Source organism: Podarcis muralis, chromosome 3, assembly GCF_964188315.1.
Source record: "Podarcis muralis chromosome 3, rPodMur119.hap1.1, whole genome shotgun sequence".
Classification (NCBI taxonomy): Eukaryota; Metazoa; Chordata; class Lepidosauria; order Squamata; family Lacertidae; genus Podarcis; species Podarcis muralis.
The window spans coordinates 79479297-79497771 of NC_135657.1; the positions used below are offsets into that span (position 1 = coordinate 79479297).

The 18475-nt window shown below is 39.5% G+C and overlaps 1 protein-coding gene across 3 annotated transcripts in view; it reads right to left on the minus strand.

Moving 5' to 3' along the window:
* ZNF292 (zinc finger protein 292) overlaps positions 1-18475 on the minus strand; it is a 33152-nt gene that overhangs the window by 13988 nt on the left and 689 nt on the right. The window contains exons 2-6 of one of the 3 annotated variants that reach the window (XM_077926174.1): positions 15784-15899; positions 13055-13209; positions 12504-12582; positions 10078-10213; positions 829-1031 (exon numbers count right to left, since the gene is read on the minus strand). In XM_077926174.1, coding sequence (XP_077782300.1) covers positions 829-1031; positions 10078-10213 — 339 coding nt within the window. In that variant the 5' untranslated portion in view covers positions 12504-12582; positions 13055-13209; positions 15784-15899. Of the gene's footprint in view, positions 1-828; positions 1032-10077; positions 10214-12503; positions 12583-13054; positions 13210-15783; positions 15900-18475 lie in introns of those variants that run through there. The other 2 variants (XM_028722918.2, XM_028722920.2) reach the window with 2 other exon arrangements.

Here is an 18475-nt window from a genome sequence, read left to right on the forward strand (position 1 = left end):
TGAGGTCAATGCCAGCCATGGTTAGAGGATTTGAAGGTGGTCAAAAGCTTAGCATTCACCAGGTAGTGTGGTTAATGCTGAAAGAGGAAGGGCATTTTAAAATATATTAATGCCAAATGGAGTCATTCTGTCATTTCTCTTCAAAAGCTCGAACAAGGCTGTCAGTTCCTTTCTGATTACTGCCAAAGAGGGTCTAACAGATATGAATGTTTCAAAGACTGACCACTGAGCATATTTAAGAGCTTGTCTTAAGAGCTTCCCTGAAAACCTTAATCTCCCAGAATTATTCAAAATCATGAATTCCCTCCTAACCTTTCTATGCCCAATTGTTCCAATTTAGAAGCCATTGTATCCAAATAATGGGTACTATACATTAACGAATAGACCCCCACATAATAAAATATGGCAAACACTTCAACAATTCTTTTTTAAGGGATAAGAGTCAATGGGTGGAATTCAATATACCACCAATGAGAACATTTCTGCTTGCCAGATGGAACAATCTTCCTTCTCCTCCCTGCTATGCTGTTCTGGGGGTTCTCCCAACTCTCCAGGGAGGATATGGGGCAGGTACAGGGGAAGAGAGGGGGAAAGCTCCATTGAGCTAGGTGGAGTCCTTGTGCTAGCTTCCATGAATGGGGTAGTTGAATCTGGCCCAAGATGTTTTATACCTTACAGTTTGCACTGAATCAAGCTTAACTGTTCTAGAACACAAGTAATTCTTTCTTCAGAGAATGTTACAACATGCACTTCTGAACCATGTTTCCCAATATTCTTATTACTGATGTTTTGAGAAAGTCACAAGGCATATTTCTAAAACATACTTACCTCCTGCATTAGCTTTTCATTTGGTGACCCAGAACAAAGGCAGACTAGATAGGTTTGCTTAAAACTGCCTTTGCTGCTGATTTCTGGATTGTCAGAGCACACTTTTGCCAGGGCAGTTGCTTGAGTTAACTGCTTTGTTTTCATCAAATGCTTAATGCGCACATCCAGTAGCATAGGGCCTTCAAAGGTTAAAAACTGATTCACTGCAAAGACAATTAGACATATTGTTAGCTCGCCACGCAGTAAGTGTTAACACAGGTCTACATACCAGTATTTATCATGAAAGGCAAAGGCACTAACTGTTAGAAGGATTTTGAAAGGGCCCAACTTGACTACAGTAAACCTATTTCAATTTTAAAAAAGCAAGCCAGAGCTTCAATTCTTCCCTCTGATCATCAATGTGGTTAAGAGTTTGGACATGATTTCACTGCTGTACATTCCCTCCTCAATCCCTCTCACCATAAGAGTATAGAAGCTCCTGTTCTGTCACCAGTTATCTTGAAAAGAGAAGTAGAACCATGGGTAAGGGTGTTCATAAACCCAAATTCTACCTTGATTCCTTCTCAGGGACAACTTCTGAACAAACCCTATGATATACCAACTTTTCTTAATTATGGTATGGGAAATAAGTGAGATTACCTTTTTTGCAGTAATATTATTTGTATTTCAACATAATTTACTTCAGAGAACACAAGTTATAATGAGGGGAGAGGGGGCTGAACAACCTTCTTAATGAACAATTTACACTGGATGGTGTCAAGGTAAGATTTCATTTGGCACACAATTGTACAAATATATGACTACAGGATTGGTAGAACCAACAAATAATCCTAATGAATAAGACCACAAACTAGTCTGCAATTATGTTTTTTTTTATAACAGGAGAGGGACTGGAGGGGCTACAGAGGGAGACAAAGAAGTATTTCCTTCCTGCAACAATTCATTGTATTTTTATGCTAAGCACCAGATTCTGGCACCCTACTTGGTTTCTACACTGGGTGCACGGTAGGAACAGTGTTCCATTCCCCCTCCACTAGCTCGTTCACTGCCATGGAATTCCATGCACCCTCTGACATGCAGTTCCTTATCACCTATGGCTCTCAAGCTAGCACTTACAAAGAAAGCTGCCGCAATGAACATATATAAGAGCCAGTGCCATAGCGTGGGGGGGGGGAGGACAGGACGGGGACAGTCGCAGCTCCAGACACATTTCTTTCGAAGGCGCGCAACTAGGCACCCCCACAACAGGTTCCCTCATTGAAGGAAGCCGCACCCAAGCCCAGCCTTTGGGGCTGGGGCAGCAGTGGCAGCAGCTCCTTCTCTTTAGGGCCACTCCAGGGCCAGCTGAGAGGGATCTGGTGCATGAGGGATCTGCAGAGACAGCTTCCTTGTGTGGCGGCCCAATGCTGCAAGCTGGCCACACCTCCACCCCTGGGGTCAAGCTTGACCAACAGGCGGAAGTGTAGGGAAGGTGGTGGCGACACCCCTCTCTATTGCTGGGTGGCAGCATCCTTGTGCAACAGCCCAAAGCCAGTCGCAGCACGGGTGGAGGGTAATGACTGCTATGCACACCTATGTGAACAAGGGAAGTGATGAACTGGGGTGCACACTGCAGTGGGACCAAATTGTGACCCACCTTGAAACCCACCTGGCTAGGTTCCATCAAGAGAGACACTCCAGATATATTTTAAGTTGCACATATAAGAACCAAATTTAAAATTACGGTATTTAAAATGTTTTTTTTAAACAAAACAAAACAAAAACAAAACCTGATTAAAACCTACTTGTTTTTCTCACATCCGCACACACTCATTTTTATATTTACAAAGAGATTTTAGACACTGGTCTTTAGAAGAAGGGTAAAATGAGGGAGAAATTGGAGAAGAATCCAGATGGCTTTATATATACAATTATGACTCATCTATAGAGTCTAAAGGTAAAAAACCAAAATAAATCAATAAAGCTAGGATGCAAAAGTTAATTAAAAAAGATCCACCACAAAGGTTAAGGAAATAGATTAAAATCAATGTCACTGCAGCTTGTCTGGATTAAGTAGCTTTATAATATGAAAACAGATATTCTTGCAGATAAATTAATCGTTCTAATTACTTTTCAGAGAGCAAGCTGATGAAATGGGACGAAAGAGGCAGATTCAGTATTATTATGGCTGCAAAAAGACAATTGTGATTTATGATTCAGAGGTCAATCTCATCTGAATTCCGCCATAAATTATTTACAAAAATACTTTCCAGTATAATAATATTATATTATATATTATATAATAATAATATTTTTAAACTAACACACTGATTAAAAACAGGCTTTATCAGTGATATCCACTCACAATAATAATTTCAAATACTAGAAACAAACACATTTTATACTATCTTCCAACATTAGGTACATTGCTAGAAATGCTCTTTACAACTTAGGAAAGAGACTTAAATGCAATTACTGAATATCCCTATAATTCAAATTTCAGAAGCCAGAGAATAATATGTATTCATCAACAGACAAACTTGCCTTTTGTCTGTTCTTGTTACTGAATCTCAGGCACATAAAAAGGTATAAACCCAATATTAAGTGTTAAAATTACTACATCAAAACACACAATACAGTATCACAATCCAATGCAGCTAAGCACTGGCTTACATTCTAGAATGTTGCTACATTAATGCTGCAAAGCAAGAAAGCTTCACTGATAACAATGAGGCGTACTTTCAATTAGACTTGTTTCAGACCAAACTGTAAGGTGATTGAACTTTCCACTTTAAAATGTGAAATGCAAACAGGGCGAGACAACAATATGTGATCAGTAACTGTCCATTAAATATTTAACACCAATGTATGTGTGAATCAGTAAAGACCAGTTAATATTTACAACTAGTGTTTATACCTTAACCATGTACTTGCATTTTTGTTATAAAGCCTTCACAATTAAATTTCTAAATTTTGTAAATTAAAATTGTGAATTATATCATAAATTAAAATGAACTATTCAGCCAATCTTTATCTTCATGTTTTTGAAAAGTGAAACAGTATGTGCACTATTTTCCCATACCTTTTAAGAAAGACAAAGCTTTAACTTAAGTGAGCATGGAAAGCAATTGTAACTTTGTAATTTTGGAAGGGTCAAACAAATAGGTAACAGGCAAAAACTTATTAATAACAGTCTTCAATAAGTCTCCCTATACTGACTAGAAATGCTTTGGCAATGCTTTCCAAAATCAAATGTCAAGGTATATTTTTCATTAACTGCAGCAGCAATTAAACGAAGTGATGTGCTGGCATGGGAATGGTGAGAGAGCTACATGTACATCTAATTTTGTTTGATGTTTTGGTACAGCAGTCCCAATGGCAGAAGAGAAGCCTCTTCTTATACTGAACCGTGACTCTGGCAATGACAACAATTGTAGTGAATACATGTACAGGCAACTCCCCGCTTGTGCAGGAGTTGTGTTCTGGGTCACTATAAGCCTGTTCCACCTCCATTCCAGGGCCAAAAATGATGTGTACAATGGCGGTTGTGCGTCAATTGGACACACACAAAATGGCACCACCTGTAATCCTACTCAGGTTGCACATGTAGTTTTCTCCCTGACAATCCTATACTGCTTCCTTGATTTGCAGCCTTAATTTTTAATAGACACTTATAGCTTGCTCAACTAACAGCATTCCCGACCTGGTGCCCTCCAGATGTTTTTGGAATGTAACTCTCACTAGCCCCAACCAACACCACCAGCGGTCAAGGATGATGGGAATTGTCATCCAAAACATTTAGAAGCCACAAGATTGAAGAAGGCTGACATAAAATAAGGCACTGGGCTAAATAAAACATACTCAGAAAATATGTATGTTTGGAGGGTTCCCAAACTAGAGAAAAAATGGGGGAGGTAATTGGATAAAGATAAATAAATAAAATTATTTAGACAGTTTTGGGATGATGAGGAATAAAGAAAAAGAAAATAGGCAAATAAAGAGCAATGAAACAAAGCAGTAATGAATGAATATGGCTGATAGTGACTTAGGACAACAGAACACTTTAATTACTTTCCCTTGGTATAATAGAGTCCATGTTTGTAACCCTGTCTTGTTCAGCCATTATGTCTATGTTATAAATAGTTCTAGTCACTACCTTCAACAACAATTTTTGGTACCCTCGCCCATCTGACTGGATTGCTCCAGCCACTCTGAGTGTCTTCCAACATATATAAAAACATAATACAACATTAAACATTAAAAAACTTCCCTATACAGGGCTACCTTCAAATATTTTCTACAGTTGTGTAATTAATTATCTCCTTGACATCTGATGGGAGGATGTTTATTTATTTTGGTTTTATTTTATGTCTGTTTTTGTTGAACATCTATAATTGTATGTGGACCATGTATATTGTCATCAGATTCTGTTTGAGAACACTGTGTTTTGCAGAATTTTGAATAAACGTTTCTTTAAAATTAAAATAGAAAAAGAGAGTAAACTATCAGGATCACTTAAAAGCATGCAAATGAGATACAAAATTGCTTTGTTTTGCCACTATTAAACCATTACTTTATAATCACTAAACAAAAAACCAGACAATGTTTATATTGTATCAAAACTGCTATGTTTCAGAACTTTTAACACAGCTATATTCAGACATTAAAATGTTTTGCAAATTTACTGTGTCATATCCACAGAAAAACCTTGAATAGATTTACAGAAGCTCTTTAAACACTGTTCTTTGGAGAACAGATGTTGATGTATCATCTTGTTTTTGTATGCTCTGTGTTCTTTGCTAGTTCTGCTAGCAATGCTCACTTGAAAATGCCGGACACTGATGCCCTTTTGCCTTTGTGCTACACATCCACTCCTATTTATCAGCTTTGCATTGTTTCTGGAGTTTTGGTGCCAAGTGAATAGAACACAAACATGATTTTTTTCTATCATGTAAGTCACTAGCCCCTGTCCCCATTCCTCTGATATTTTGCACGCTCCTTTCTTATAGGCACCTCTATGATATATGCCATTTTAAAAAGTAGTTGCTCACAAAACCACAGGGCATAAAGCAAACCACCTTTAGTTCCCTCTGTCACCTCAATCGAGTTTACAGGTGGCTAATACACAAACCTTTGTCTGTAATTTGGCAGGTTTCTTACCTAGGCTTACCTAGCTAATCCTCATGTCTACAATTTTTAGACCAAGTGTCCACAACACACTCCCATCCATTTGATCTAGGGAACCACCCAATAACAATGTCTCAGTCTTATGTAGATTGTCAGTTTATTGGCTCTTGTCCAGTCCATTACTGAGGCAAGACAACGGTCCAGTGTACCACGTCTTGGTTTCAGTATCTGGTCTGGGTACAAACTGTGGTTAGTAGTAACCATCATTTGCCATTTGCCATCATTTGCCTGAAGGAGCGTCTCCAGCCCCATCGTTCTGCCCGGACGCTGAGGTCCAGCGCCGAGGGCCTTCTGGCGGTTCCCTCATTGCGAGAAGCAAAGCTACAGGGAACCAGGCAGAGGGCCTTCTCGGTAGTGGCCCCCGCCCTGTGGAACGCCCTCCCATCAGATGTCAAAACGATAAACAACTACCTGACATTCAGAAGACATCTTAAGGCAGCCCTGTTCAGGGAAGTTTTTAATGTATGATATTTTAGTGTTTTTTGGTTTCTATGGAAGCTGCCCAGAGTGGCTGGGGAAACCCAGCCAGATGGGCGGGGTACAAATAATAAATTATTATTATTATTATGAGTCAAGCAATGTGACATTTAACTCTTAACTATTTTTGACACCATGGCAGGGGTGGGGAGAAGAGCAGACTGTCTCAGTTCACAGTGGCGCACCTGATAATCAAATCATACTTGAGAAGTTACTCCATGTTATGTGATTAGAGTAACTGCCTCACTTTGCATATTTAATTGTGCAACTTATTAAAATCAGCTTAAGTTTTAAAAAAAGATAATGACAAGCTAAGTAAGAAATTATGGGACGCGGGTGGCGCTGTGGGTAAAAGCCTCAGCGCCTAGGGCTTGCCGATCGAAAGGTCGGCGGTTCGAATCCCCGCGGCGGGGTGCGCTCCCGTTGCTCGGTCCCAGCGCCTGCCAACCTAGCAGTTCGAAAGCACCTCCGGGTGCAAGTAGATAAATAGGGACCGCTTACTAGCGGGAAGGTAAACAGCGTTTCCGTGTGCGGCTCTGGCTTGCCAGAGCAGCGATGTCACGCTGGCCACGTGACCTGGAAGTGTCTCCGGACAGCGCTGGCCCCCGGCCTCTTGAGTGAGATGGGCGCACAACCCTACAGTCTGTCAAGACTGGCCTGTACGGGCAGGGGTACCTTTACCTTTAAGTAAGAAATTAGAATATATTTTCCTAAGCTATGCAACACAGGCATCCTTTCTTAACAAGAAATGCACACACAGGCCATTGTGAAATCTGGGAGAAAGTTATTTTAATAACTAGAGATGACAGTTCTGTATATGCAAAGGTTTAGTACTGTTCATTGTTAAACACAAAATGATGCATTTATTCAATGTTCATTTTCCATGCCCAATCCAAAACATTCATATTCTTTTCCATCTTCCACATGATTCAGTGACTAATTACATTTCTTATTTTTAAGCCTTGCTCTTCCACCCACGGTCCCTAATAATCCTTTAAACCACCGTGTTTATCATTTCAGGTAACCTGTCTTGCATTAACAGAGGAACATTCTCTGCTATCACTGAAATAAGATACGGAAGGACCTTGAGGTTTAAAAAAAGTCCATTTTTAACTCATGAATCGGAACTGTACGTCACATTAATATTATTAACATTTGGAGTTTTAATGTCAAGGTTTTAGTTTTCCTCTTGCAAATCCACAGCAACCTTTAATTTCACGGTACAGTTAACCTGTGAGCAAGGATGATCACAAGACCAAGTTATGCTACAAAAACACAACCATAACACAAATAACACAGTCAATGCAGAAACAAGATATATTTTAGAATACAAAAATAAATTTTAAGCCACTGTAAACTTCACTCTGCTCAATCTTCAATGAACAATAGAAACCCAATATTTATCTCTCAGACGCCCACCCATACCACATCTAATACAATTCTTTATCAAAATAAACCCTCAATCATTAGTTTCCCCCTATGATGTTCTTTCCTTTCTCCTAAAGGCTATCCCTACTGTGCAGGACATTTTTAATTGTGTTTATTATGGTTTTATCATAGTTTTAGTTGTATTCTTACATAAATAAACTTAAGCCCAACCCCTATTTGGCAAGAGGCCTCAATTCAAGATTTAATATTGTGCTAACTAAATTTCTAGTGTGAGCAGCACTATTCATAAACCTACCATTTGTATGTACTGTAGATGGTAATTAATAACAGCATGGAAATTAATGCAAACTTCATTCAGACCATTATAACTAAGGGACTAAACTCTTAAAGTACCTCAACACCTTGGTAACCCTGAAAGTGTCAAGGACACCATCTCAAACATTATGTCAGTCTTCCCAGACTCTATGGGTTGTATCCGACGAAGCTGTCCAATTTGCACAAGGATTTCCACTTCTACAATGAAACTTTTCCTCCCTCTCCTTGTACCCTGCTAAAATGTTCTGGAGGGTGGGGAAACCCCTGTAACAGATTTTTGGGAAGAAGGGGAAGGAGGAGGAATCTGCATGAATAGGACAACTTCGTCAGATACAACTCTATGTCAGTATTTCATTTTAAATTGTGTTTTTATTACTTGAAGTGTTTGTCACCTGGTCCTTTGGGAAGAAATGCGAGATATGCACTTAATAAGTAAAATAAAAATAAAATATTCAATTAATTCCCAGATTTCCACACATTAAATAGCTTTGCAGGGCAATTATTGGGGTGTGGCAAACATCACCACCCTGCTTCTCTTAAGACAAAGGAAGCTTACAAATACAAAGCAAAATCAAATTCTTTACATGCCTTCCCATCATGGCAGATGAGCACTTAAACTGTTTTCCAACCGCTGCTTCCCAAAGGAGGCAGTAACAGCATTCCTCATATCTCTGTTATGCATGTCTTCATACTCCCACTAAGCCCAAGTAGTCCTTAAAGAAGAAGCGAAAGAAAATGGCCCTTGCAGCCATGTAACACGGCAGTGACAAATTTTAATATTTTGTACGCAGGTATCTCTGTGCCATGCCAATTAAATGCACGGGTAGCATTTTTATTTATTTTTGCCTTAATTCATGCATGCCACCAGCTGATCCAGCTGAACACATGGATCACTGATATGGGGAGCGCCTAACTATTACTTTAAAGACGAGACGAGACACCAAGGAAGTATTGAACACATGATTACACTAGAGCTAAATAGTTTGCCCTCTGGATGCTTGCCACGGTAAGTATTAACTCACAAATCTTAAAATATGGGTGCTTCCACAAGAAAGCTTTACCACAGAAGAATTGACTCAAAAGTAATGGTGCATTTCTTTTTCTCCGTCATTAATGATCACGTATAAACTAATCACTATACATGGAATTACGAAGAATTTTCTCCTCTAACTTGCATTCTCTAATGCCATTTCTCATGGAGAGAAGAGATTTAAAAATGCTGTATCTTAGACACCATGAAGAAAGGTGGAATAATTGGGCAACAAACGGAAAACTATTGTCTATACAGTTGATTCACAACTTACACAGGGGTTAGGTTCCAGGGACTGTGTGTAAAGCTGAAACTGCACATAGTCAGAACAACCCCAGAACCAGCCCCTGCATAACTATCTCTACCTTTCTGGAACCAGTACACGAAGTGGGCTTTCCCCCCGTGTAAGGCATAAAACTTTTAAGCTCTCTGCTTATTTCCAATTCTCTGTCTTCCCATTTCCACTTAATACAGGAAGATATAACAATTGGTAAATAAGGATACTTTTATTTTATAGTAAGAACTAATTTAAATACACATAACTGTCAACTTCTAAAGTTGGTTAGTATCTCTCAGTTCACAAGTCTTTTCATGTAGCTGTAGCCTACCTGACAGTGCGTGAGGATTTCTGCAAATTCACCTTCACCTAATGATTATACTACGTGTTGGACAGGGGGCAGAAACTGAAGTGCAGAAGTGCCTTATCCTGCAAAGAATTAATAGCAGGGTTGGAGAACCTTTTGAGCTCAAAAGCCACATTCCATTGTGATGAATCACCCAAAGACTGCACGGGGCCAGGGGCAAAAGCAAGCAGACTAATGGATGCAACTCTTAGCTTTGTACAGTAGGCTACATTTCCTTTGTAAACTTACCCTCATCCTGATCCAGAGGCTCTTGGGAAAGGATACTAGAAAGAACTGGATTCTTCCAAGTCCCATTTTCTTGAGCAAGAAGAGATAAGAAATGCAATTGGCAGCTGCCAATTTCCATCAATTTTGTGTGTGCCATCTTGGGGGGAAAAAACACCAAAATAGTTTTAACAAGTATATGTACATCAAATTACATAAAACTCATAATAGCTCTTGGGCTTTTAATAATCAAACGTTTAAGTAATTTTTACTAAGCACGTTGCAAAGGTTGACATGACAGATGTTCAGTCCTGAATGCAACACTGGTGAGAACTGTTAATGAAGAACAAAGTGGAAGTCAATTTTAAATTAAATATACATTCATATCAGCATGCCTTTTTGAACAAGGATATTGCAGTACACTGAAAACATTGTGAAAAAGAGCTTCTTTTAGTTTTTATAGTTTCTCTCTGCCACTTCTATTTGCTCTTTTGAACTGTGACCATTTTCAATGCCTTTATCACACTGCATGATAGGAGAAGAGGGAGCATGTTTAAGTTGAATGATGCTGTTCTAAACAGAGGGCTGTTGTTTGAAGCTGGCTTGTTTAGCAACTGCAATTTTCAACTACGATTCCTGTTTCCTAAGCTAGGATTCCTGGCTGTGCAGGAGAAGCAAAGGAGGAGGAGGAGGAGGAGGAGTTTGGATTTGATATCCCGCCTTTCACTCCCCTTCAGGAGTCTCAAAGCGGCTAACATTCTCCTTTCCCTTCCTCCCCCACAACAAACACTCTGTGAGGTGAGTGGGGCTGAGAGACTTCAAAGAAGTGTGACTGGCCCAAGGTCACCCAGCAGCTGCATGTGGAGGAGCGGAGACGCGAACCCAGTTCCCCAGATTACATGACTACCGCTCTTAACCACTACACCACACTGGCTCTCATACAAGTCCAACTCATTGCTCTGGCTTGCTGAGTCTCATCCACCTAGCTCTAAATCACAGCTTAAAAGCATTTGGTGTGAACCAACCCAAAATGAATGTTAGCTCTGAAAACAAGACAATGCCCTGTCACCTTCTGTCGGAGTTTAACTGCTAATTATCTAAGCTCTACTATCTTTTCAGTTGAATAATAATACCAGAAAAAGCTACCAAGCGCTCACATACTCTTCTATTCAGGCACCAGTGTACTAGGTATGCAATCACAGCATTGAATGATAGGAAGCTGGCAATCATATAGTATTCCTCAGGAAACCACAGATGAAGAAAGGGAATGCAGCTTCATACAGCAGAAGGGTCTCTGTAGGCTACAAAAATGGAATTCCTAGTCCATCTACCAGACACAGTGCTCTCTTCTGTTTGAGAACTTTGAAAGCATTCTGTGCAAACCACACTAAATATGTTAAAAGAAGGGAGAAAAGAGATGAAAGGAGTCGTATCCTTTTAAAGCTGTGTGACAGGTAGGAATTCAATAAATGCAACAGTGGGCGACAGTCACGCCTTTTAAATTTCTGCCTGATATGCCGCCTTTTAAAAGGCATGGGTGGCTTCTCCAGTTGATGATCAATGCTGTACTGTACATGGAATTTCAAAGGATATTCCAATGTCCTGTCTGGTGGACCTTGTATAAAATCTTCACTTCACATCTGTAGAGTGCAGGCTCTAATACTGAAGAGTAAAAGCGCAGCACTTCCCATTAATTTTCTGGCCACGTAATCATATTTTGTACCATTCTTCCTAATTCCAAATTACAATCTTCCCCGTTTCTCTGTTAAATTGAATAAACTGAGCAGGGATTGAAATGGGTCTCTAAACTATGTTAGCTGGATAGCATCTAACGGATTGAGAAGAGATGAGAACACTGAGTTTTCGAAGTGCTCACTGCTATCTGCCTTTCACAACTCACTTCCAATCATACTTTTTTTTAAAAAAACAACAACTAACAAACCTACAACTCAAGGGGTTATGCTAACAGATTATGAAGCAGGATCATACACTAAGCAAAATAACTTGGTGGGATAGAAAGCATACTTTTTAAAAAAGGTACCGCAATCAAAGAGTTCCTGCACTATTTTGTTCATATTTTTATACAGATTTATGTACGTCAATACTATTCTTGTTCAGAATACGGAGGATTATGATAAGAACTGTGGAGTGCTTCAAATTTTCAATTCCCCTTTATCACAAAGTTTCTTTACCTTGCCAAAACACAAGGGGTGAGTAGCTATGTGACTTACTTGAAAAAATGGAAGGCTACTAAACTAAACCAAACTTTCCATCTGAACAATTTTCCCCTGGCAGAACTATAAACCATCATCTCACTGAGATTTAGATCACAATAAATCTGAGAGACTGACACACAACAGAACTCATCACTGTAGGAGAAACACAAGGCACCAAACATTATATATTTATGACTCCAGATGAATAGGTTGGTTAAGAAACCAAATTCTTACCTGAATAAAGGACTGAAACTCTTTCCATTGGTTTTCAGGCAGTTCAAGAGGCAGGGATAGCAGAAGTTCAGCATAGCTTCTGAAAAAGAAAGATTGCAAAATCAGTTAATTTCTCACTGCTCACAACATGAGTAGGGAACCTCCAGTACACAGGCCTAATTGGGTCTGACACAGATCCTAATTTGGCCCATGAGGTAGCGTCCCACAAACCACATTCACCTTGTGTCATATGTGATGTCAGCTGTGGGGCAAGTATTCCCAGTGCCAATAATAAGGTATCTAATTGCCAGTGGGCCGATTGGTGGTAAATGTGACTGGCCCAAGGTCACCCAGCTTCATTACTGAGTTGGTATTTGAACCCTGATCTCCCAGGTCCTAGTCCAACACTAGCTGAATCTAGTCCCATTTCCTCTCACCAATGTATTAAAGATGTAAGTCAGGCCCTCATTTACTATCTAAAAGAACTATCCATCACTATATACAGCATTATATTCCAAAGTAGCTTGAAAATATAAAACAAGTGTACGTAAAACTAATTATAGTATACTCACAGTGCTAAGCGTTCAAGCACCAAGGCTACATTTTCACATTCAGAGGTAAGGTAAGACCGCACTTTAACATAACTGTGGATAGCCTCTGTGTATACCTCCAGCAAAGGCAAGGGATCCTCAGATGTCTTCCAATTTTCTGCATATTCAAGAAGTGTCTGTTGAGAAAACATGAAGATGGAATAATCAAGACTGGAGTCCATTTTTCCATTTTATTCACTGATATGAGACTTGACACATTCACCATTTCCCCCCTCAACATTATACTGTACATTTTTAGAATCTACCAAATGAATAAGACTTTTCTCTTCCATGTCCCACCAAAGAGCATAAGAGAAGGAACATTTATGTGCTTTGAACCTCAATATGTTTGTTGCAAAGCACTGTGCTGACATACCAGACACAGCAAACCTCAGACACAAATGGGATTGAGAGACCGCACATCACAGCTGCTCTGCACCACTATTAATGCAACAGCTCCAACACAAAGCTGCAAGCATGTGGCATCCTATTCCCTGGCTGGTAGCTGTTGCAACTGCTGCAATCAGCCACAGACATATTACCAGTTGTTGCACAGCAACTGGGATGTGATTCTCTAATCCCAATTATGGTAGCAGGTACTTAAGAACACTGTATTCGGGCCATAGCTTTCTTGGGAAAGGAGTTATTTAATAGCAGGACTGGACAATTAAAGTAGTGCATGATGTAGCTGGTTGAAAGAATGTCACTCACCCTTCATAACAGCTCCATTGGACAAGCAGAAAAGACTGGATTTCTGATCTAGTGCTACAACTCTACAGGGAATTTTGTGAGTTGGAAAATGACCTATTAGCCTTACCTTAGGGACGAGGGACAGAGGAGAGTAGAAACACTAAGAAATATCTCTTGCACTTGCTTTTGGAAGAGTTCATTATTTCCTGATGAGACCAGTGTATGCAACTATGCATGTATTTGCGTATTTTATTACTCAGCTTTCGTCAGCCAATTTGTAATAGTACAGAGCTATGCAGAGCACAAAAATTCCATTTTGGAGAAAGAGAGGCTCTGAGGTACATGGTGTTCAAGCTATCAGTCAAGCATAGCTGGGCCTGGACAGTGAGAGAAAACTGTGCAGAAAACTCACAGCTCATTCAACATGATATGTAGAAGATAAATAAACCCTCTGTGTACTGTCTAACCCCCTCTGGCTTCTGAGATTTCCAGGTACTGCCTAGCTGTAGAATGATTTTTAAAAATGTCCTTCTCTTTAACAAAGCAATAAAGCTTAAAAAAAATATGCACTGAAATGTGATGCATGTTTACTCAAAAGCAAGTCCCACTGCGTGGAACTTACTCCTATTTAACGGTGCATAGAAATGCAGATCTAGACTTGGTAATGTTAGAGCTAAACTTGGTAATGTTACTGTAGACAAGAGGTATCTTCAAATTCTGCCTAATGATTGGTACTGTGCCATGAGCAAGTGAGACTATTCTATATACAATTAAAAATGAAATATTAATCATAATGATTTTTGTCTCCTAATCCACTAGAGTAGCAGGAGGATAGGAATACAGTGGTACCTCGCAAGACGAATGCCTCGCAAGACAAAAAACCCGCAAGACGAAAGGGTTTTTTGTTTTTTGAGCTGCTTCGCAAGATGATTTCCCTATGGGCTTGCTTCGCAAGACGGAAACGTCTTGCAAGTTTGTTTCCTTTTTCTTAACACCGTTAATACAGTTGCGACTTGACTTCGAGGAGCAACTCATAGCACGCGGTGTGGTAGCTTTTTGTGAGGTTTTTGAAGACTTTGGTGATTTTTGAAGCTTTTCCGAAACTTTTCCGACACCATGCTTCGCAAGACGAAAAAAATCGCAAGACGACAAAACTTGCGGAACGAATTAATTTCGTCTTGCGAGGCACCACTGTAATTCAAGAGACACAAATATAAATCACAAAGAATTCTCCTAGCACAGATAACAATGAACGCTTTGCCAGTGAGGCACACTAAAATGAAATTCTTAATTATTATATTTCCATGACCTTTTTGTTTTGTTGCCCAAAACTAATATGGTCTATCACAAAGAACTACATGCTGTCAACTGAACTTTGAATGAATTCTGGGGGATATTAGAATATTTTGTCAACTAGTGTGAAGAATCATTTAATTCTAAAAAACCAGAGTTACCAAATGGGAAGTAACCCTTATGAACATTATAGATTGATGCCATGAAACAGAGGCTTCAATTGGGAAAAACCCAAAGGAGAATATTTCTACATAGAGAATAATACATGAACATCGTATTGGACCTTTTCTTCAAAGAATCTGAAGTGTGGCAGAAAGCATGTATTATCTATTAACATGCAATAATTTATACATAATAAATTTCATTTTACATTACTAATACATCTGAGCAGGATCACTAAGGGAGGGGGTATCAAACACCTGTGAAGGAGGACAAATCTGGCCCTCTCTTTCTTTATGAGAGCTAGGCCAATTGTTCCAAAGCAGTACTGCCAAGTGCAAATTCAGAGTCACTATGGACTTTTGCACCCAAAGAATTTTCCCGAGACTGTGAGAAGGACAACCTGGCTTCTGCTAATGTCAGAACTAAGGATCGCCAGGTTGCCACGCCATGCCTATCTGTTCAAAAACACCAGTAAGGAAAGATCACCTAACCTCAACTGGATACAAATGCCTGATTACAACTAATCAATTTATTTTGGCATTGTTAAATTGATCTCCCTCCTTTACCTTTTCCCTCCAGTCCCCTTCCCTTGTACGTCTTGTCTTTCTAGTTTGTAAGTCTGAGGGCAGGGCCAGTATCTAACATTTGATTGATGTAAGCCATTTTGGGATACAATATTTGTCTGAAAAGCGAAATAAAAATATAATTAAATAATTACATTAATACATGAAAGACACCAGGTGAGTTCAGCCCTGGAAATCATTTTCACTTGTTAAAGCACCATCACACTGTGGTGGAGAGTTTTTGATGAGTTCCCTTCTAACTAGGCAGGCCTGTGTCTGGCCTGCCACTACAATGAAGATGCAAGGACTTGAGAGAATACAAAGGCAGGTAAAAGGAAAGCCCCCTTTAATTTTACACGGTATACCATTCTTTATCCAAGCTTCTATAAAGCTAAGAAGTACTCGACTCTCCCAGATTTCTTTGATTGCAACAGAGGCATAGCTATAAGATACGACTGCCTTTTAGCTAGATGTAGCATCTTTCATAAACACCCATCACAAAATTTCTTTTAAAATTGAAGGATAAATTAAGTATTAGAAAAGGGGGGGAGACTATCAATTGAAATGCTATAGATTTCCCTACTATTATACCCTATTCTGGCATTGCTGTGAGCCAGTTTGAACACGCCTTATCACAGAAAGGGGCATACACAGCTTGGGAGTCAGGAATTCTCACTCTTGTCACTCACTGATAGTACAGTGGTGGGGAACCTCAGACCCATGTACCAAACATGGCCCACCAGGCCATTTTTAGGAAGTCATACCCACACATCCCACACCTGATACCATGCATGACATCAGATATGGTGTGGGTAAAGATGGGACTCCAAAGGAACCATCAGGAGCCAAAGTTCCCGGCTGTTCCTTGGATCCAGCAAGGCACGCTCCCATCCACCCATCTTGTTTACATAATCTGATTTTTATTATTATTAATCACATAAACATCAATATCCGTAATAGTGAATAAATCATAGTAAATATTAAGATATACATATACACAACAAATAAGGTGTGTGTGTGTACACACACACACACAAACTTATAATTAAGAGCTAGATTGTGTGTAAGAGAAAAGGTGGAAGAATGGAATAAGAACAGGTAAAATGGAAATAATTATAATTTCATCTCATAAAATCAGGATTATCTATTTTATTACATCAACTTGAACAAAGGTGTTTTTTTCCAAAAGGCAACTGATAAAGTTAAATGCCATAGCTAGTTCACATGAACAAGGCCTGATACATTTTAGAAATACATAAACTGAAGCCTTCCATGGCTTGAGGCATGCTCAAAAAGAGTGTCAAGCATGCCTCCCTTTCTCTCAAAAATGCACAATTTCAAATCTCAATTAAGATATATGATCAAGAGACACTGAGCTGATGTACAAGAGCTCAACTATTCACTCCTACTTTCAGGAGTTCTCAATAGGCAAAAAGGAACATCTTATTCTTTCTAGCTCAAGTATAATGCATAATGTCAAAGAAGATGGGAATTTAGTCTATGACAGTTGTTCTACAGAAATTTTTATCCTAGACAAGCGAGAGAGGACCAGCCTGTAGGAATACTGGGACTTTTTTCATTGTTATTGTTAAATGGCACTGATACAAACTATGGTTAACAAAAAACGAGGATCCTTCATCCTTTGGTTGACAAAGGATCTTAATTTGTTGACCACTGCTTGCACCTGTGAACTTGCAACACAAAACCATGGGAAATGATGGGATGGTTGTAAATGGTTTGACAGAGGTGAGGAGTAAATCCTAAGGCTGACTCCCTATTCACTATGTATACAGAGGGACAAAAACTGAATGTGATCCATTATTATAGGCCTAAATTTAAAAAATAACATTCTGACCTAGAAAAAGAAACTTAGTAACAATTAATTAAATTCCACCCAACACAGCGGGATTTTCTTTTGAGCAAACATGCACAGAAATAGAAAGCTGTCTTATACCAAGTCAGCCATACACACGAGTGGTAAACAAAACACAAACCTTGGTTTACTACTCGTAGTTTAGAAAGAAACCAATCATGAGTTCGGGTTCAGACATAACATTAAGACCAAACTATGGCTTAGCATCCGGAGTAAGACATTTCAACAGCATGCCACTTAGGTGAATGATACTTTAAGTGACACGAGAACCAGGCCAATATGTTATTTTTCTGTGATTGTATCAAAAAGTATCTGTTTCAAGCATGATTGTTTCAAGCAGTTCATGTCTTCCATTCAAATATGTAAGTTTTGAACTAAGTGGATTTCTGAAATGACAGTTTCCCAATCGACAAATTGGCGGAAACAGACATTTGATGGGCAAGACATTTGTGGAAAGAGCAATAGTGTGCATCCTGAGCAAACACTACAAATACCATGTTCGTTTAGAGTAACCTGATTTAATTGACAAAATCCAAGGGCAGTTGGAAAGATCGTTCAACCACAACAACACTGGCTTAAAGATACTCCGGAAACCCTGATCACTGGACTGACTCTTCCTATGCTCGTCTATGGGGGTATCATATGAAGGGAGCCTTACGACTAAGCCTCCCGGTGCGCTACTGTGGAGCAGATGCGCGCTAGCTCCCATGGGCAAGCTGGTGGTTATATTGAAATATTTGTGGCATAGGGGGGAACCGGGGCAGGACTTCCTTCTCTGGCACCTGGAGCATGAGTCCTCGAGATACAACCGAGCGGGTGAGG